Raw genomic sequence first — 21,525 nt, forward strand, 5'->3', positions numbered from 1 at the left:
AAGAAATTTAGAACCAGGAACAGATATAGCCCTTGGTTCTCCCCAGACCTGACTGCCCTTAACCAACACAAAAACATCCTATGGCATTCTGCATTAGCATCGAACAGCCCCCGTGATATGCAGCTGTTCAGGGAAGCTAGAAACCATTATACACAGGCAGTTAGAAAAGCCAAGGCTAGCTTTTTCAAGCAGAAATTTGCTACCTGCAACACTAACTCAAAAAAGTTCTGGGACACTGTAAAGTCCATGGAGAATAAGAACACCTCCTCCCAGCTGCCCACTGCACTGAAGATAGGAAACACTGTCACCATTGATAAATCCACCATAATTGAGAATTTCAATAAGCATTTTTCTACGGCTGGCCATGCTTTCCACCTGGCTACTCCTACCCCGGTCAACAGCACTGCACTCCCCATAGCAACTCGCCCAAGCCTTCCCCATTTCTCCTTCTCCCAAATCCGTTCAGCTGATGTTCTGAAATAGCTGCAAAATCTGGACCCCTACAAATCAGCCGGGCTAGACAATCTGGACCCTTTCTTTCTAAAATTATCTGCCGAAATTGTTGCCACGCCTATTGCTAGCCTGTTTAACCTCTCTTTCGTGTCGTCTGAGATCCCCAAAGATTGGAAAGAAGCTGCGGTCATCCCCTTCTTCAAAGGGGGGGGACACTCTTGACCCAAACTGCTACAGACCTATATCTATCCTACCATGCCTTTCTAAGGTCTTCGAAAGCCAAGTCAACAAACAGATTACCGACCATTTCGAATCTCACCATACCTTCTCTGCTATGCAATCTGGTTTCCGAGCTGGTCATGGGTGCACCTCAGCCACACTCAAGGTCCTAAACGATATCTTAACCGCCATCGATAAGAAACATTACTGTGCAGCCGTGTTCATTGATCTGACCAAGGCTTTCGACTCTGTCAATCACCACATCCTCATCGGCAGACTCGACAGCCTTGGTTTCTCAAATGATTGCATCGCCTGGTTCACCAACTACTTCTCTGATAGAGTTCAGTGTGTCAAATCGGAGGGTCTGCTGTCCGGACCTCTGGCAGTCTCTATGGGGGTGCCACAGGGTTCAATTCTTGGACCGACTCTCTTCTCTGTATACATCAATGAGGTCGCTCTTGCTGCTGGTGAGTCTCTGATCCACCTCTACGCAGACGACACCATTCTGTATACTTCTGGCCCTTCTTTGGACACTGTTAACAACCCTCCAGGCAAGCTTCAATGCCATACAACTCTCCTTCCATGGCCTCCAATTGCTCTTAAATACAAGTAAAACTAAATGCATGCTCTTCAACCGATCGCTACCCGCTCCTACCCGCCTGTCCAACATCACTACTCTGGACGGCTCTGATTTAGAATACATGGACAACTACAAATACCTAGGTGTCTGGTTAGACTGTAAACTCTCCTTCCAGACCCATATCAAATATCTCCAATCCAAAGTTAAATCTAGAATTGGCTTCCTATTTCGCAACAAAGCATCCTTCACTCATGCTGCCAAACATACCCTTGTAAAACTGACCATCCTACCAATCCTCGACTTTGGCGATGTCATTTACAAAATAGCCTCCAATACCCTACTCAACAAATTGGATGCAGTCTATCACAGTGCAATCCGTTCTGTCACCAAAGCCCCATATACTACCCACCATTGCGACCTGTACGCTCTCGTTGGCTGGCCCTCGCTTCATACTCGTCGCCAAACCCACTGGCTCCATGTCATCTACAAGACCCTGCTAGGTAAAGTCCCCCCTTATCTTAGCTCGCTGGTCACCATAGCATCTCCCACCTGTAGCACACGCTCCAGCAGGTATATCTCTCTAGTCACCCCCAAAACCAATTCTTTCTTTGGCCGCCTCTCCTTCCAGTTCTCTGCTGCCAATGACTGGAACGAACTACAAAAAGCACTGAAACTGGAAACACTTATCTCCCTCACTAGCTTTAAGCACCAACTGTCAGAGCAGCTCACAGATTACTGCACCTGTACATAGAGCACCTATATTTTAGCCCAAACAACTACCTCTTTCCCTACTGTATTTAAATTTATTTTGCTCCTTTGCACCCCATTATTTTTATTTCTACTTTGCACATTCTTCCATTGCAAATCTACCATTCCAGTGTTTTACTTGCTATATTGTATTTACTTTGCCACCATGGCCTTTTTTTGCCTTTACCTCCCTTATCTCACCTCAATTGCTCACATCGTATATAGACTTGTTTATACTGTATTATTGACTGTGTGTTTGTTTTGCTCCATGTGTAACGGTGTCGTTGTATGTGTCGAACTGCTTTGCTTTATCTTGGCCAGGTCGCAATTGTAAATGAGAACTTGTTCTCAACTTGCCTACCTGGTTAAATAAAGGTTAAATAAATAAAATAAACAAACATACAACAACACAGAGTTACACATGGAATAAAGAAAACATACAGTCAATAATACAGTAGAAAAAAACAAAACATCTATACACAGTGACTGCAAATGAGGTAAAATAAGGGAGTTAAGGCAATAAATAGGCCATGGTGGCGAAGTAATTACAATATAGCAATTAAACACTGGAATGGTAGATGTGCAGAAGATGAATGTGCAAGTAGAGATACTGGGGTGCAAAGGAGCAAGATAAATAAATAAATAACAGTATGGGGTGAGGTAGTTGGATGGGCTATGTACAGGTGCAGTGATCTGTGAGCTGCTCTGACAGCTGGTGCTTAAAGCTAGTGAGGGAGATATGAGTCTCCAGCTTCAGAGATTTTTGCAGTTTGTTCCGGTCATTGGCAGCAGAGAACTGGAAGGAAAGACAACCAAAGGAGGAATTGGCTTTGGGGGTGACCAGTGAGGTATACCTGCTGGAGCGCGTGCTACGAGTGAGTGCTGCTATTGTGACCAGTGAGCTGAGATAAGGTGGGGCTTTACCTAGCAGAGACTTGTAGATGACCTGTAGCCAGTGGGTTTGGCGACCTGTATGAAGCGAGGGCCAACCAACGAGAGCGTACAGGTCGCAATGGTGGGTAGTGTATGGGGTTTTGGTGACAGCTCATAACTGTTTTCTTTGTCTTTCTGTTGGTCAAACCAAAAGTGTTTAAACAGTCAATCACCCCCTCTCTGCCTCTCCCCAGTTAATGTCACTTCTCCCAGTTCTTACTGACACCTACCCATGAGCCCCCTCTTTCCATTTACTGTAAGCAGCATCCTCACCCACTGAGCACCAACCGACACTGGAAGTCCATTACCATTGAAAGGTAGTTGAAATTTGGTCAGTCTACCCTGGCCTTGATGTTAATGGATTGTACCAAATCTGAACCCATCATAGACAAATGTTTCACAATTTTGGATATCACAGTACAGGTAAGTGAGTAGAGCACAGTAGAGTCAAATACAATAATTCCCTTTCTGCATCCTTTGACTCTCTATGTCCCCTATCCTCCAGGCCGGCTCGGTCCTCCCCTCCCGCTCCGTGGCTCGACGACTCATTGCGAGCTCACAGAACAGAGCTCCGGGCAGCCGAGCGGAAATGGAGGAAAACTCGCCTCCCTGCGGACCTGGCATCCTTTCACTCCCTCCTCTCTACATTTTCCTCCTCTGTCTCTGCTGCTAAAGCCACTTTCTACCACTCTAAATTCCAAGCATCTGCCTCTAACCCTAGGAAGCTCTTTGCCACCTTCTCCTCCCTCCTGAATCCTCCTCCCCCCCTCCTCCCTCTCTGCAGATGACTTCGTCAACCATTTTGAAAAGAAGGTCGACGACATCCGATCCTCGTTTGCTAAGTCAAACGACACCGCTGGTTCTGCTCACACTGCCCTACCCTGTGCTCCGACCTCTTTCTCCCCTCTCTCTCTAGATGAAATCTCGCTTCTTGTGACGGCCGGCCGCCCAACAACCTGCCCGCTTGACCCTATCCCCTCCTCTCTTCTCCAGACCATTTCCGGAGACCTTCTCCCTTACCTCACCTCGCTCATCAACTCATCCCTGACCGCTGGCTACGTCCCTTCCGTCTTCAAGAGAGCGAGAGTTGCACCCCTTCTGAAAAAACCTACACTCGATCCCTCCGATGTCAACAACTACAGACCAGTATCCCTTCTTTCTTTTCTCTCCAAAACTCTTGAACGTGCCGTCCTTGGCCAGCTCTCCCGCTATCTCTCTCAGAATGACCTTCTTGATCCAAATCAGTCAGGTTTCAAGACTAGTCAATCAACTGAGACTGCTCTTCTCTGTATCACGGAGGCGCTCCGCACTGCTAAAGCTAACTCTCTCTCTCCTCTGCTCTCATCCTTCTAGACCTATCGGCTGCCTTCGATACTGTGAACCATCAGATCCTCCTCTCCACCCTCTCCGAGTTGGGCATCTCCGGCGCGGCCCACGCTTGGATTGCGTCCTACCTGACAGGTCGCTCCTACCAGGTGGCGTGGCGAGAATCGGTCTCCTCACCACGCGCTCTCACCACTGGTGTCCCCCAGGGCTCTGTTCTAGGCCCTCTCCTATTCTCGCTATACACCAAGTCACTTGGCTCTGTCATAACCTCACATGGTCTCTCCTATCATTGCTATGCAGACGACACAATTAATCTTCTCCTTTCCCCTTCTGATGACCAGGTGGCGAATCGCATCTCTGCATGTCTGGCAGACATATCAGTGTGGATGACGGATCCCCACCTCAAGCTGAACCTCGGCAAGACGGAGCTGCTCTTCCTCCCGGGAAGGACTGCCCGTTCCATGATCTCGCCATCACGGTTGACAACTCCATTGTGTCCTCCTCCCAGAGCGCTAAGAACCTTGGCGTGATCCTGGACAACACCCTGTCGTTCTCAACCAACATCATGGCGGTGGCCCGTTCCTGTAGGTTCATGCTCTACAACATCCGCAGAGTACGACCCTGCCTCACACAGGAAGCGGCGCAGGTCCTAATCCAGGCACTTGTCATCTCCCGTCTGGATTACTGCAACTCGCTGTTGGCTGGGCTCCCTGCCTGTGCCATTAAACCCCTACAACTCATCCAGAACACCGCAGCCCGTCTGGTGTTCAACCTTCCCAAGTTCTCTCACGTCACCCCGCTCCTCCGCTCTCTCCACTGGCTTCCAGTTGAAGCTCGCATCCGCTACAAGACCATGGTGCTTGACTACGGAGCTGTGAGGGGAACGGCACCGCAGTACCTCCAGGCTCTGATCAGGCCCTACACCCAAACAAGGGCACTGCGTTCATCCACCTCTGGCCTGCTCGCCTCCCTACCACTGAGGAAGTACAGTTCCCGCTCAGCCCAGTCAAAACTGTTCGCTGCTCTGGCCCCCCAATGGTGGAACAAACTCCCTCACGACGCCAGGACAGCAGAGTCAATCACCACCTTCCGGAGACACCTGAAACCCCACCTCTTCAAGGAATACCTAGGATAGGATAAGTAATCCTTCTCACCCCCCCTTAAATGATTTAGATGCACTATTGTAAAGTGGCTGTTCCACTGGATGTCAGAAGGTGAATTCACCAATTTGTAAGTCGCTCTGGATAAGAGCGTCTGCTAAATGACTTAAATGTAAATGTAATGTAAAAAAATAAAAGGCAATTATTGTACTGTACTCTACTGTGTTCTGCGATGTCCAATTATGCATTTGTGTTTTACACATCAGGGACCCATGATTTAATTCCGTTAGCAGGTGTTAATCCACTTCAAACACATGGTGCCATGACATAGCATGGCCATGACGAATTGGAAACATCGCTGACGTTTGAGACTTCTCTCCCTCACCAACTTCAAACATCTGCTATCTGAGCAGCTAACCGATCGCTACAGCTGTACATAGTCCATCAGTAAATAGCCCACCCAATTTACCTACCTCATCCCCATACGGTTTATATTTATTTACTTGTCTGCTCTTTTGCACACCAGTATCTCTACTTGTACATGACCATCTGATCATTTATCACTCCAGTGTTAATCTGCTAAATTGTAATTATTTGCCTACCTCATGCCTTTTGCACACAATGTATATAGACTTTATTTTTTTCCTACTGTGTTATTGACTTGTTTATTGTTTACTCCATGTGTAACTGTGTTGTCTGTTCACATTGCTTTGCTTTATCTTGGCCAGATCGCAGTTGTAAATGAGAACTTGTTCTCAACTAGCCTACCTGGTGAAATAAAAAATAAATAGCAGACACCGTATTCTTTCTGCAGACATATGTGAATCTTAAATCGAAGCAGATATATTTAAGTTTTTTGGAAACCACGTTCGCATATAAAACTGAAGGGAGATTCCATTACCAAAGTTTACATTTGCACAGTTCAACCACAAAATCATTTTTTTCAAAAGTAGTCATTGTGTATGGAGTTGTATGGTTTATGTATGGTTTACTATGAAATCAACGGTGTTTTTTTGGAATACATTTTAAAGTAAAAAAAAAAAAAAAAAGAGTCCATGATTCTCACTCTTAAATTCTGTCCAAAACCCAACACAGCCAACCTCAATTATAAGCTGGTCAGCAATCAATTAACACATGACATGTAACCATCTCAAATTTGAGAAGATGAATATAAACACCCAGTTGTGTGACCATTAACTGTGAGGGCATTGCTAGAAAATTATTTGGCGGACAACCTCCTGAAGCAGCAGTAAAACACTGCCAACCCCACCTCAATTCAGCTGAGAGACCCAGCTTCTCTCCCACCACTACCTCGAGATGACCAACTCAAAGTACACAAACTACCTCACTGGCTGTGCAGGAGTGGAACAGTCAGGCCTGTTCTAACAGTTAAAAGTTGTTAGCTACACTGAATTATTGAACAGCTTCTCAGACTGAGACAACGTTCACCTGGGCAACTTCCTCACTGCTGTGCCGGGCTGGGTTGGTATCGACTGACTGGCTGAGGCACTTTGAAAGCACTCCTTCTGAGGTAGAGGTGTCTTGTCCTCCCTCCAGGATGTGTTCCATCAGGCCTGTGAAGTTGCAGACTCATCCGTCCGGCTAAGTGGCTACTCTTCACAAGGCAGCAGGGCTGGCTGGGAGACCTGGTCCAGACACTACAAGGTACCTGGGTTAATGGGCCTCAGACTAAGCTGATGGAAGACTTTACAGGGCAGTCAATTGGAGTCTGGGATCACAGCCGTGGAGTAGTGTACATTAGTGCCATTTTAGTCGTTGTGCTTAAAAACATAACTATAAACTAGAGGATGCCCGATTATGATTTTTCAACACTGATGCCGATTATTGGAGGACCAAAAAAAGACGATACCAATTAAATCAGCCAATTGATTGAGTGTTTTATATATATATATATATATATTTGTAATAATGACAATTACAACAATACTGAATATAACAATATAATACACATAAAATCAATTTAGTCTCACATAAATAATGAAACATTCAATTTAAATAATGCAAAAACAAAAGTGCAATATGTGTCATGTAAAAAAGCTAACTTTTAAGTTCCTTGCTCAGCACATGAGAACATATGAATGCTGGTGGTTCCTTTTAACATGAGTCTTCAATATTCCCAGTTAAGAAGTTTTAGGTAGTTTTTATAGGACTATTTATCTCTATATCATTTGTATTTCATATACGTTTGACTATTGGATGTTCTAATAGGTATTTTAGTATTGCCAGCCTAATCTTGGGAGGTGAATGGCTTCAAGTCAAAAACAGTGCTGTGCTTCAAGCATTGTGAAGAGCTGCTGGCAAATGCAGGAAAGTGCTGTTTGAATGAATGCTTATGAGCCTGCTGCTGCCTACCACCGCTCAGTCAAACTGCTCTATCAAATCATAGACTTAATTATAATAAACACACAGAAATACGAGCCTTAGGTCATTAATATGGTCAAATCTGGAAACTATAATTTCGAAAACAAAACGTTTATTCTTTCAGTGAAATACGGAACCATTCCATATTTTATTGAACGGGTTGCAACCCTAAGTGTAAATATTGCTGTTACATTGCACAACCTTCAATGTTATGTCATAATTATGTACAATTCTGGCAAATTATTTAGTTTTTGTTAGGAAGAAATGGTCTTCACACAGTTCACAACGAGCCAGGCGGCCCAAACTGCTGCATATACCCTGACTCTCCTTGCACTGAACGCGAGTGAAGTAACACAATTTCCCTAGTTAAAAGATGAATGTTAGCAGGCAATATTAACTATATATGCCGTTTTTTTTTAAATATACTTGTGCATTGATTTTAAGAAAGGGATTGATGTTTATGGTTAGGTTCATTGGTGCTACGATTGTGCTTTTTTCGCAAATGCGCTTTGTTAAATCATCCCCCGTTTGGCAAAATAGGCTGCGATTCGATTATGAACTAACAGGCACCACATTGATTATATGCAAACCAGGACAAACAAGTGATTATGTTAAGATTGATTGTTTTTTTATAAGGTATGTTTAATGCTAGCTAGCAACTTACCTTGGGTCCTTGCTGCACTCGCGTAATAGGTGGTCAGCCTGCCACGCAGTCTCATCGTGGATTGCAATGTAATCGGCGTACAATAATGCAGATTACCAATTGTTATGAAAACTTGAAATCGGCCCTAATTAAATCGGCCATGCTGATTAAAATCGGTTCTTCGACTATAAACGGAACGATTTGTTTCATATTGATGTTGACAGAGCAGATTGGAGAAAGTGAGTTGGTGGTACAGATACTGTACATTTGTGTCTGTTGTCTAGGCAGATCCTCTGAGACAGAGCCCTGGGGGGGGGTGATGGTGGCGCTGAGGGGACTTAACTCCTTGGAGCCTGACTGCATCATTAACCGCCATCAGACTCAGAACACAAACCCTGCTAGCTCGCCTCCATCCTGCAGCTCTCTCTCTCTCTCTCTCTTCTCCACGGATGGCTGGAATGTCCCACGAGACAGAGAGAGGGAGGGAAAATAATGATCAAAAGGGAGAGAGAAGATGGATGAAGTAAGCAAAAAAAGGAGAGGGAAGAGCTCAAGAGAAGTGCAAGGAGGGTGGCGAGATCAAGTGAATAACCAAGTGGATGTAGACGTTCCCTAAAAAATAAAACAAATCCCACAGAAAATTTCAGGTCTACTGAGCACAAACTTGAACTTTGTGAAAATTCCAGTGCGTGTTTACTGTGAACACTGAGGCTGTACCCACTTTAAGTTAGTTTTAACAGTGGCCAAGTAGGCTACTGTGGCTATTTGATCATAAATGTAGACCTAACAGAGTGGTCTACCATCATCAATGGAGAAAATGCATCCCAAATGGAAATAGCTCACAGTAGCAGCCAAAGTGTGGTGTTTATTGTAGGCCTACATTCCATGAGACGTTTGAACAAAACCATGCAGAGCTTGACATGAACCTGTTGACATGAACCTACTTGTCCTTCAGACAAGGTCAGTGAAAATGTTGTTTGGTGCAAGAAACCACTTTACAAAATAAAATGCATCATTCTCATACCATTATTATATAGAATCAGACAAATGACGCTTCCCTCTACCTATTTAGCTTATTCAAGTCCGACTCAAAATACAACACGACCCCTTTACTTGACTTGATTTTCAAAGATGTCTAGAAATGTACACGTTTTGTGCTCTTGTAGGAAGCAATCAGTACAAATGATCTATAACTGGGCTAATATCTCACACGTGGCTACATGCAGCTCTTGCTTTGATCTCAAATCAAGCACATCTACTCATGACTGCTCATGCTGTAAACACAGTCCAGTTCAAAGTAAATGGCACAGATTCATATATGGCAATGGTCCATTTGCATAGGCCTACTGCAGCTCTGATTGGTTATCCTGCGCCGGTCTGTGTAGAATCCTTCTCCGATGCGTTCTGCCTACAACAAAATTTCTTGCATATTTACTTTTGTATACTCAGTCTGGCATAGTTAGTTTTGGTATGTTGCATTGAAAGTGGATAACATTGCGCTGATTCGATCACAATTCCCACAGTAAAAGGAAACGTTGATAGTGTTAACATGGAAAACTCTAGAAAGCTGAGTGAAGTTCAAGCTCATGTTTCTCCGCGGAAGCTGATATTTCTTCTGCGCGCAGCTTAGAGGAAACATTGGATGTAGAGGTAGACCGGAGAGAAAAACAAAGGGAAAGGAAAAAACAATGGTGAACTGTAGAAGAAAAGCAAGAAGCTGGTGAGGAATAGAAAGAGAACAGGTGTGGTCCTCTCCTGTAGTTCCAGTGAGAGGCAGTGACCTCATGGTTCTCTGCCTGGGAAGCGTGATGAGGTCATAATGACAGACTACTGAACAGAGTACCCAGAGGCTCATGTGTCCCGAACAGTCATCCAGCTGCCGGACCAGGGGTGTTTGATTACCCTCTTAGCCAGGGAATGGGTCACAGAGGGCCATCTGCATTCTCTCCATCTCCCCCCACCCCTCCAACCCCAGCCATTACACCCACCACCTCCTCTCCATTCCTCTTCCCACACTAGGATCAATAGCAATCTGGCTAAAAGTTTGGGATGAGATTGGCTGGCAGTGAGAGACTGTCTAGTAAATTGGGTTAAAGGCATCAAATTTCCCGGATTGAACACCCCACGTTCCATTACCTGTTCTTCTCATCCAATTGTTTTTCCTTCAGTCACACTCACTTGGCTGCAATAGCAGGCTTCAAAATGAGATATAGCAACATTGTTTTGATGCCATGGTGAGAGGAGAGCGCTTCTAATTTTAGTACAAGACTTTCCTTCATCTGCTGCTAAATATTCAACATCATGCAGAACAGAGGCAAGAATTTCATCAAACGAGTTACATTCTGGTGGTAAAACGGTTGTGGGCATAACAACCCTCACATCAGCAGCAAGACCCCCAATAACAAACTCTTCTCAAGAGAATACAGAACTCTCTGAGGGGAGAGACACCTAAAAGATGGGGTTTATAAATTATTCATTGCTCTTTCAGCAGTATCTAGCTGATCTAAAGTGTGGTGTAAAAATACTAGGTTTAAAATGTCTGAAAGGTTGCTGAGTAAATTAAAGTACTCACCTTGTGCCCCTGTTGAGGATTGGTGCGGCAGATTGGTCGAGTCGTGTCCCCCACCGCAACCCTGACTTCTGACCCCAGCCCAGCCCCTGCCGTGACCCCCGTGCTGACCCCGTGATGGCGGTGCCACCCCAGCAGGCAGCGCCACTGAGCCATCTCCCTCAGGAGAGGCAGGCAGGATGCAGGGCACAGCATGACGTGTGAGAATGGACACACACACAACCCCCCCCCCCCCCCGTCTGACACACTATCCCTCAACCAATTTCACACACCACTGAGTCTTTACTATACCCCCCCACGAGACCCATCAATGGCCGCGCTCTTCCTTCACAAGCGGATCCAATCCAAATCTCAATTCCTGTATACCAAAGTCCTGCTGAATTGACAGTCTCAAGTAGTTTAGGTGCTAAATCCCTTCAGCACTCTAAGGATAGAATACCTCTCCGGCTCCACCATAAGCCAGGTAAGAGAGAAGAGGGGCTCCACAACTGGCCTGCTGGCTACATAAAGCAATCTGAGTATCAGTCCCCAAAGCACACTGCTGTAATGTAACGGCAGCCTGAGGTGTAAGGAGAGCTGCCTGCCCAACTGACTGCTCTAATGGTGCAGTAACGGCTGAAAATACACAAAGTCCCCAATATCGGTTCCACACAGTCAATGGTATGCATGTCCCTCTAAGTGTGAATGAATGGGTGTTGTGTCTGTCCGGTCCACAGTCACACTAAGTTACCTCTAGTACTCAGGCACCTGCCAAGCTCAGCTCACACGTTTATTGTGCCTCTGACTGAACACACTGAAATCAGCCCAATGTTTCTCCCCTGCCAGACAGCCTAAACAAAGCCACGAGGAGCTCCGAACCTCTCTGCTGTGGGGGAATTCAGTCTCCTCTCTCTCTCTCTCTCTCACACAAACACAGTCTGATGCGAAGCACACAGCGGCATGGATCCCAGCTGACTAGCTACCTCGCCGTCTGTCCTCTACCCAGAGAGAACATTCAGTACCGCCATTGTATGACTTCAGCCTGGCTCACGCATGTGCTGTATCAGCCACACAGCAAAACACTAGCAAGCAGCATCTCTAGAGAAGATGAACAGACCAATGGACATGGAGGGTAACATCTGTCTCTCTTTCACTCGTTCCAGCGCTCCCCCTTTCCTGCTCCCTCCCTTCCTGGCGATCTCCTGCTGCAGTCAAATACAAACAGCCCTCAATGACAGCTCCTCCTCGATGGCTTACCGAGCTACACACACGACCAACAGCAGAATAGTGGCTGTCACACACAGCAAAAGCGCCTACTGAATCACCTGAAGCTGGACAGAGGAATGCCCGCATAACACACAAACACACTCTGCTGTGCTCTCCTTTCAGCTCAGTGCGGTGACAGACAAGGCGCCGCGCAAAAACATTCTCCCATCGAACGACTGCAGCACACACACGAATGGAGGAGGCGGGGAGACACACTGCCTGTGTGTGTGTGTGTGGGGGGGGGGGCTGTATTCGTCACGGCAGCATCCCTCCCTCTGCATATTGAGATACATCCTCAGTGTAAATCAGTTTATACTCCAGAGTTTGTTTACTGGATTTCCATTGAATGTTCTATATGTTGACTATGTGTCTATTCAGTTTGTACATTGTCTATGTCAACAACCCCTGGCCTTCCTCTACCATGTTTTTCTTTGTCCTTCTCTTTTTCCATCTGCATCCAGCTGCCCCTGTAGGACAGACTGTTTGGACTCCAGAGCAGACTCACCATCCTCTGGCCTTTCCCTTGCAGATTGTGTGTGTGTGTGTGTGTGTGGGCTGGTTTCATTGATTCTGGCAGGTAGCTGATCGAAGAGCAGCTGGCCTTGGCCGACTGACTTTCCATTTCCCCAGCATCTTTTCCATTGTGTCTCCCCTATCCAAGGCCAGCCTCTAATACCTCCCTCAACGGGATGTGGATGAGATGCCGGAGGTACATGTATGCGTGTGCACTTGTGTCTGGAGGCTAGGGACACACCTCAGTCTAAAAACAACACAACAGATTCAGCAGCAGGTCCTGCCAGAGGAGAGGTTCTGCTAATGCAATGCCTTCAGAACACCCACCACCTCCAAGTTTATAAACAAGCGGTATGGCAGTAGGCACACATACATAGTGTGTACACACTCATAAAGACACCGAAATGCATATGGATAGATGTGCAGACACAGACAACCACACCCCTACATAAGCTGCATAGCTAACTGTCAGCATCCCTGCAGCGTACATGGCTAAATACTTATAGTGTTAGCTGTGGGTGACAGTATCAGGTGAGGTTACAATTAGGGGAAAGGGAGATACCTAGTCAGGTGTACAACTGTATGCCTTGATTGCCTTCAACTGAAATGTGTCTTCCCCATTTAACCCAACCCCTCTGAATCAGACAGCTGGAGTCGTGTGATGTAATGAGGCACACGCATGCACACACACAAACCCATACACTGCAGTGCAACATGGACAAGCGCCATGGACAAGGACAAACAGGATGCCCCTGAAGCCAAAAAGGACCAGGAGCCTCCATTACTGCCAAATAATGGATGATTAAAGAGTGAGAGCAAAGGGAAGGAGATGGGGAGCAAGACTAGAACAGGAAGGGAAAGTACTCCCTGTATATTAGCTTCATCCTTCTGGATTTTATTTCTCCTGTTACTATTTCTAGAATTGTTTCTTTCACTCCGCATCGTTGGAAGGGCTCGTGAGCATTTCACGGTCAAGTCTACTCCCGTTGTATTTGACGCGTGTGACAAATAGCATTTAATTTGAAAGAGAGAATGAGGCCTTTTGCCAGGTCGTTATTGTAAATAAGAATTTGTTCTTAACCAACTTGACTAGTTAAATAAAAAGGTTAAATCAATAGATAAATAAATTATAAATGAGTGATAGTGAATGAGGAAATAACAAGAAAAAGCATGAGAGAGAGAGGAAGAGAATGACGAGTGAGAAAAGGCATGATTAAAAAGACCCACATCGCGCAGAGACAGACGGGTGCTCAGTGCTCTTAATCACCAGGCAATTCAATTAAGTGCTGACGGGTTTATGGTGCAGTCAGGTGTGAATGACTCCTCACACAGGAGAGAGGGAGGAGGAGGAGTAGAGATAAGGGGAAGGAGAGGGAGGAATAGTAGAGGACACACTGAAGATCTGGTCATTGTGATTCAGCAGTATAATAGAATGGGACTGGTGTGGTGGTAGCTGGGCTAGGAGCTCAAAGCAGATAAATCATGTCCTTTTGTTTTCATGACGACATTCATTCAAGTACATCTCACCCCCACTGAGCCCAGGCTGCTAATTCAGCATGATGAAAACAGGTTCCACTCAAATAAATCTCATTCAGGGGCTTGGTGAACACACACAGCAACGATACACACCCTACCGCAGTGGTCACCAACCGGGTGATTGTGATCGACAGGTCGATCTCCAAGGCATTGCTAGTCGCCAAACATCTGTGTAAAAAAATAAATTAAAAAAATAAACGATAAAGCAGACTTCCCCTCAAAAAACTATATTTCTGGCGCAGTTGGCGGTTGGCGGTTGGGGGCACACGATTCAGCCCTGCGGGTTCTGATTTTTGAACCATTTCATGTGTCTGAAGGTACAAACTCTGGTTCTCCGGGCCTGCCGGGAAGGCAATAGAGCGCATTACTGTTCTCTCCCGCGCTGAGACTGACCATCAGATGCAGGCACCATCAGCCCAGTAAAATAAAAAATAAAAAGCAAATGATTTAAAATGTATGTTCACTCAGCTGTGCCTCATAAGTAATTACAACTGATCAATTGCCGGTGTGATCAAATAGACAACCAAAAAATGGTCAGGACAATAATGCATTGGCAGGGCAATTCAAGCAAAGCCAATATGCGGTGATAATGTATTGGGCCTGTGTGTGTTCACCAAGTCCCTGAATGGGATAAATTTGACTGGAACCTACTCCACAAACCTCATTGCGACAGTAATGTTTTTAATAGCTTCATGTGGCATAGGATTACATTTTTTAAGTCATGTTTTAATAAAGTCTAAGCGGAAGATCTCGGTTTGTATTTTGATTCAGAAAGTGATCTTGACTCAGATAAGGTTGGTGACCACTAATCCTACAGCAAACATCAGTAGAATGAGATATTGAGATGGAATGGTATTTTTCAGATACACAAGACAGTTCTATACATTTATGCAAGGGAAAGCATATCACACTACTGGAACAATCAACACGACAGACAGGTAGACATGTTATCATATGGCTCCGGCTAGAGACTCTCCCCTCAGCTAGAACCCCAAGACCGCAACACAGAAGCACATGTGTCAATCACAACGCTGACACACACACAGTGAAACACACCAACTGGAGACATGAGGAAATGTATTTGTGGATAGGATGATATTTTCAGGTTGACTGAGTGTGAAAATGTGATGATGGCTTTGAGAAGGAGAGCTGAGGAGACGCAGGGAAAGACTGATGAGGAGAGGAGAGGAGAGCTGAGGAGACGCAGGGAAAGACTGATGAGGAGAGGAGAGCTGAGGAGACGCAGGGAAAGACTGATGAGGAGAGGAGAGGAGAGCTGAGGAGACGCAGGGAAAGACTGATGAGGAGAGGAGAGCTGAGGAGACGCAGGGAAAGACTGATGAGGAGAGGAGAGCTGAGGAGACGCAGGGAAAGACTGATGAGGAGAGGAGAGCTGAGGAGACGCAGGGAAAGACTGATGAGGAGAGGAGAGCTGAGGAGACGCAGGGAAAGACTGATGAGGAGAGGAGAGCTGAGGAGACGCAGGGAAAGACTGATGAGGAGAGGAGAGGAGAGCTGAGGAGACGCAGGGAAAGACTGATGAGGAGAGGAGAGCTGAGGAGACGCAGGGAAAGACTGATGAGGAGAGGAGAGCTGAGGAGACGCAGGGAAAGACTGATGAGGAGAGGAGAGCTGAGGAGACGCAGGGAAAGACTGATGAGGAGAGGAGAGCTGAGGAGACGCAGGGAAAGACTGACGAGGAGAGGAGAGCTGAGGAGACGCAGGGAAAGACTGACGAGGAGAGGAGAGCTGAGGAGAGGAGAGCTGAGGAGAGGAGAGCTGAGGAGAGGAGAGCTGAGGAGAGGAGAGCTGAGGAGAGGAGAGCTGAGGAGAGGAGAGCTGAGGAGAGGAGAGCTGAGGAGAGGAGAGCTGAGGAGATAGAATGCCCCAGAGTCTGCTCACGATCCTCTTCATTAAATCACACACTTAACAAGACTGCAGTAGTGCGATCCAGACAGCTAATGCTGGTTTAATCAAATCCCCATTAGAAACCCCCATGGTGAGACATCACATCAGCTGTAATAGCTAGTAGAGGTCGGATATACTGACTCGCAGGATCTACTACATCCTGCCTGCATTAAACTCACATTTTATTGGCAATTCCATTTCATCTCCAAATGATGTCTATCATTTTAAATTGATAGTCTAAAAAATAAACACTGCAGTTCCGTTTCCCTTTAGGGGATAGCGGCACTACAGATATGTTGCTGTACAGAGCAGTTGATATATTCACTGAAAAACAACCACAACAAACATTGCACCGTCCTACTTCCAAACACCTCCCTTGACTTGACATCCTAACAAATGAAAACAAATAATGAATGAATAAAAGGTCATGCAAAAGTATGCAACCAACAAGACTGCTAATACAAAAACAACCAAAGTAAGGAAGCAGCTCTCACACGAATACTGTAAAACACACCAAATGAACAGCCATTCCATCCACACCACAACTGAGCTAGACTACCATCTGTCATACATCAGCCCTGCTGTCTCTCTAACACACACGTCTCAGCAGGCGTCCTGCTTTATCGACTAACCACGCCACAACTTTAACCACACTTCACACACACACACACACACACACACAGACTGCCTGCTCCCTCCCAGCAGAGGTCTCAGCTCGGAGGCAGAGGAGTATGCAAAGCAGATGTCACATAGCCTGCTTCTAAAAATAACATGGGGCCATAGAGGCAGAACTGAAGTGAGTAATCACATGCTCAGGAGTGATGCGCCAGGCCAGCGCAGCACCACAGGCCATGCAACCGCAAGGGGGATGCTGTAGGGTGGAAGGACCAGACATAGTTAGCATTTCATAAATAGTCCATCAATACAGACCTGACACATCCAATTAAAATCTGTACTTGTATTGGGATAACCAATCATGAATTAAGGGGAAGACGATTCTCAACCTGCTAACAGTTTTACTGCTCCTAAAAAGAGAATGTCCCAACAACACCTGCACCCTGAAATTGAGTTTTAAGCTTAAGGTTTTTTATTGAGTGGAAATGCCAAATATCATGAGTGGAATTAACCATGTTCAAGTTCCTCTCCATTCAAGTGTGTTTATTCAGTCGTCAACTCATTTCCTGAAAATGAGTAACCAGAATTCCCTAAGAGGATTTTGTTTTCTTCGATAAACAGGAAATAGTGCATCTTTCCTGCTAAGACAATTGTCTCATGGTGTGTGTGTGTGTGTGTGTGTGTGTGTGTCTGTTCATATGGCCCAATGCCTGATTTCGACAAAAGCTGCAAGGGCACATGGGTCACCCTGCAATCAGCGAAACTGTGAAATTAGCTAGAGGCAGCAGGCTAGGCAACCTCACTCCCTCAGCCATATTATGGAGGGAACACACCTCAGAAAGGAGGGAAACCATGTTTGCATGTGTTTGTGTGGGAGAGAAAGAGATAGGCTAATGAGAGAGAGAAAATGAATGAGCAAGAGTGTGTGTGTGTGTGTATGGGCTTTTGATCTGCTTCTATGCTCAGCTGAAGTGTGAAATGTTGCTGATTTCTCAATAAAATCTCCATTATGAGAGTGGAGGGAAGTGGAGGTAAGTGTGTGTGGGAGGGAATGTGTGTGAGAGGATTTGTGATTAGGCCTACCTGTTGTGTGTGTGTGTGTGTGTGTGTGTGTGGTGTGTGTGTGTGTGTGTGTGTGAGAGAAAGAGAGAATAGGAGACATTACTATTATGATGCATAAGCGACTCCTAGTGTGTATAATGATGTTTGTGTGTGTTGTTCCCCATCTGCTGCAATGAGGCTCTGCCATTCTAAATTACTCAGATAAGGGGTGTGATTAGAGGGGTCCAAAAAGGTGTGCGTTTGTCTGTCCGCACCCGAGCGCCTGTTAGAATCAGCTTTCGTAGCCAACAAACCGTCAGGAAGGCAGTTGAGTGCCGGCATTTGGCAGTGTGTGTGTGAACAACCAAAAAAAACAGGAACCGGTCCAGAATAGACTGACTCCTACCGAAATAAACTGTCAGCCCATGCAGGCCTGGGGCTCAGCATATCCGTGTCTAATCCCATTACGCGGTTGCAGGCCAACGCTGAGACCGTTACAACACGAACACAAGGAGAGGACCTGGTTGGGAAAAGTCCAAAATACATCAAAAGTAGCTGCATAAAACAGAGCTCACTGAATAGAGGGACGATGTCCAGAAAGACCATCAGTGATGTAGCCTAAACATTGAGCTGCTCCTGAGGAAATGGGCATGCATAAAACCACCATATAACACCTCTATGTGCAGTGGAGCAGTGGGCTGAGGCTTTAGAGTAGATAAACACAGACATTCAGAGGAAAAACTACTGGAAGAACAAGAGCTGTCATGTTTGGGTCAAGGGTCTGCTTAGTCCTATGCTGTTATCGGTCATAGTGATTCCTGTCCTCAGTGGAAGTTAGAGAAGGTTAAGGGTACTGTGTTGTTGGTACTACTGAGAGATGAGGGCAGAAGACTGTTCGGCTGACAACTGAGGCAGGACTGGGAAGGACAAGGAAGGTTAAGGGTACTGTGTTGTTGGTACTACTGAGAGATGAGGGCTGAAGACTGTTCGGCTGACGACTGAGGCATGGCTGGGAAGGACAAGGAGGGTTAAGGGTACTGTGTTGTTGGTACTACTGAGAGATGAGGGCTGAAGATGGTTCGGCTGACAACTGAGGCAGGGCTGGGAAGGACAAGGAGGGTTAAGGGTACTGTGTTGTTGGTACTACTGAGAGATGAGGGCTGAAGATGGTTCGGCTGACGACTGAGGCATGACTGGGAAGGACATGGCTGGGCAGGGCTTCATACAGCTTTCAAATGTTTGTCTCAGGAGGCCTGGGTCTCGCAGAGGCCTTAGCACCCCAACGAAAACACATGAGGACATATGGATATACAGGCAAGTATTAAATACCAAATTACTGACCTTAGTCTCTTTATCCCCGCTTCTCTCTGACACTGCCTTTAGCCTCAGCCAGAGAATGAGAAGATGAAGCACGGATCCCCTTTCAAAGGATTGTAGCACCACAGAGCGCTGATACATCTTTAATGCAGCCACAATGCAATCACAGCACCATTAAGAGGCAGGCGCTACTGCCCTGGCTGACAGAGAGAGGGAATACATGTGTTTCTGTGTTTCACACTACCATGAAGTCAAGCGATGGCTTGACTGAGTGGATCCAAGCAAGCATGAATGAATGAGAGTAGTGAGAGCCAATTTAATGGTACACATTAAGCCTCCTCTGCTCCATTTTGAATGTGGGGAATCCAAAAGGGATTCAAGACCCTCAGGACCCTGGGACATTGAGGGAGTTATTTTACGCTGGCCCAGTTTGAACCGGGCAAAAGCCTGTCATGTCATCAGTTGAAAGCGGGGAGGGAGGAGAGCCCTTCTCAAATCAAACAGTAAGGCATCCTTTTGTCAACACCAGATACTTTATCTGATAATGTTAGTTCAGACAAGGGCTTCTTGTTCTTTGCCAGGCCAGCATTCTTCAATGTTGTGGTCCATTCAATTCTGGTCTTCTCTGACAATTACATGACAAGTGACTAACCATGACGACAACACAGTACAGATCATAACTAGCTACTTCCCAGTATTAAAAAAAAATATTTTAAAAAGCAGAGATGCAATAGTAACCCCTGCGTGGCATCAACGTCCAAGCCTTCAATTCGAATACACTTTGTTTGCTTTAGACTAATTTAATGTAACGTTACCCATGTACAATACACTGGAAGATATATGCTGGGAAAGATGCAGTATGGAGATGTACAGACCTGGACCTTGTATCATCAGAACTCGTTTTGATCTAGTTACCGGAGCGCACGAGGGACTCGCACACACACTCGTGAAAGTCACTACGAGCTCTCTTATCTGTCAATCTAGTTATTAATTGGCAATAGGTACAACAAGCTAGTTCAAATCAGATATCTGAGTATTTCGGATTCCATGCATCTCTGTATTTTCTTACCTTACAAGGAAACGGTAGAGTAGAGGCAACTTTTTCCATAGCCAAGTTCCTGATACTCGGGGTAAGAGGGCCTCGACAAGTTGGACAACAACTCAGCTTTTGACGACATTGGTTGCAAACTAGATGCCCGGCCTGGCATTGCAGAATCGGTGGCAGAACGTAGTCAAAACAAACCGGGCACTCAAACAAGGCTGTAAGTTCAGCAGATTGTCCAGGTAGTACTGCTGAGGGCAAGGAAACAACAGCGGCAGGTAGAGCCGAGACAGACCCGGCCACAGATCCTACTCCGGCGGCCGCGGCGGCGACTGCAGCAGCGGCGGCCGCAGCTCCTCCCGAACCTCCGTGCTTTCCTCCTCCTGCTTTCCCGGCACCAAGTCCTCCGCCCCCGCCGCCCGCAGAGGACGGGTGGCTCATAGCGATTAGTTCAGTTCTTTAGGATAAACCCAGCGCGAAGTTTGAAGCCCAGAACACTGTTTACGCACTCCTCGGCGTGGCAGACTCCGCTCCAAGAAATCTACAAGCCCCTGGGGACAGAACATGGCGGCCTGTGTTTGACAGAAAGCAAGTAGTCCATTGGAGAGCATGGTTTGGACTGACAGCTTCTGCGCCAATTAGAAAGTGAGCCTGGGCGGTTATATAACGTGCACTTCCTTCTGCCCAGGCTTTGCTGACGCTTCCCAGATCTTACAACGCCTGGATAAGCATTTTATGTATCAGCTAACCACATGTTATAGCAATCTGTCAGTCGCTGACAGTCGACGTGCCAAGCAACCAATGGTTGATGCATGCAACGCCTGAGCAGTGGACTGCGACCTTAGTCATGAGGTAAAATTAACGTTGGGATCAGAGGTTTTGATCGTAAAAGAACATATCGTGTAAAACATTTAGAATGCTGCATAATTTATTGGACAGTTTGAAGTCCAAGTTATTCATGTGCAATATGATTGTTGTATCCTAGTAGCTGGGTAAGGTTTGACAGGACAGTCGTTTCTTACTGTTCATCTCAGGACTATATAAAAAAAGAGCACCAGCCTACTGCTTTGATATTCAAGTGTATATTGCCAATAAAATGATAATCAGATTAGGGAGCCAATAGACTGAAGTCTCCCTCTATTGGCCACTAAATGGAATACATCTGAACTATGCCCAAACAACTGGAAAACCCCTATTGTATTCACTCACTTCTTGCTTTCTTCATTTCAAGTCCCATAAGTTATAATGGACTAGACTTGCTATTGGAGGTGGCAGACAGCCTAGCAGTTAAGAGTGAACTGAAAAAAAGGTTGCTGGTTTAAATCCCTGAGCAGACTAAGTGAAACAAATCTGTCA

The 21,525-nt window shown here is 46.0% G+C and overlaps 1 protein-coding gene across 3 annotated transcripts in view; it reads right to left on the bottom strand.

Annotated features, from left to right (window-relative positions):
• Positions 1-20,755, bottom strand: part of LOC135548525 (E3 ubiquitin-protein ligase Siah2) — a 36,983-nt gene extending 16,228 nt beyond the window's left edge. For all 3 annotated transcript variants that reach the window (XR_010456838.1, XM_064978227.1, XM_064978226.1), the window contains exon 1: positions 20,197-20,755. Coding sequence is in view for 2 of the 3 variants with exons in the window: in XM_064978227.1 (XP_064834299.1) it covers positions 20,197-20,610 (414 nt within the window). In the remaining variant the exon portion in view is untranslated. The remainder of the gene's footprint in view (positions 1-20,196) is intronic.
• Between the last annotated feature and the right edge of the window lie 770 nt (positions 20,756-21,525).

Source organism: Oncorhynchus masou, chromosome 11 (genome assembly GCF_036934945.1).
Source record: "Oncorhynchus masou masou isolate Uvic2021 chromosome 11, UVic_Omas_1.1, whole genome shotgun sequence".
NCBI lineage: Eukaryota > Metazoa > Chordata > Actinopteri > Salmoniformes > Salmonidae > Oncorhynchus > Oncorhynchus masou.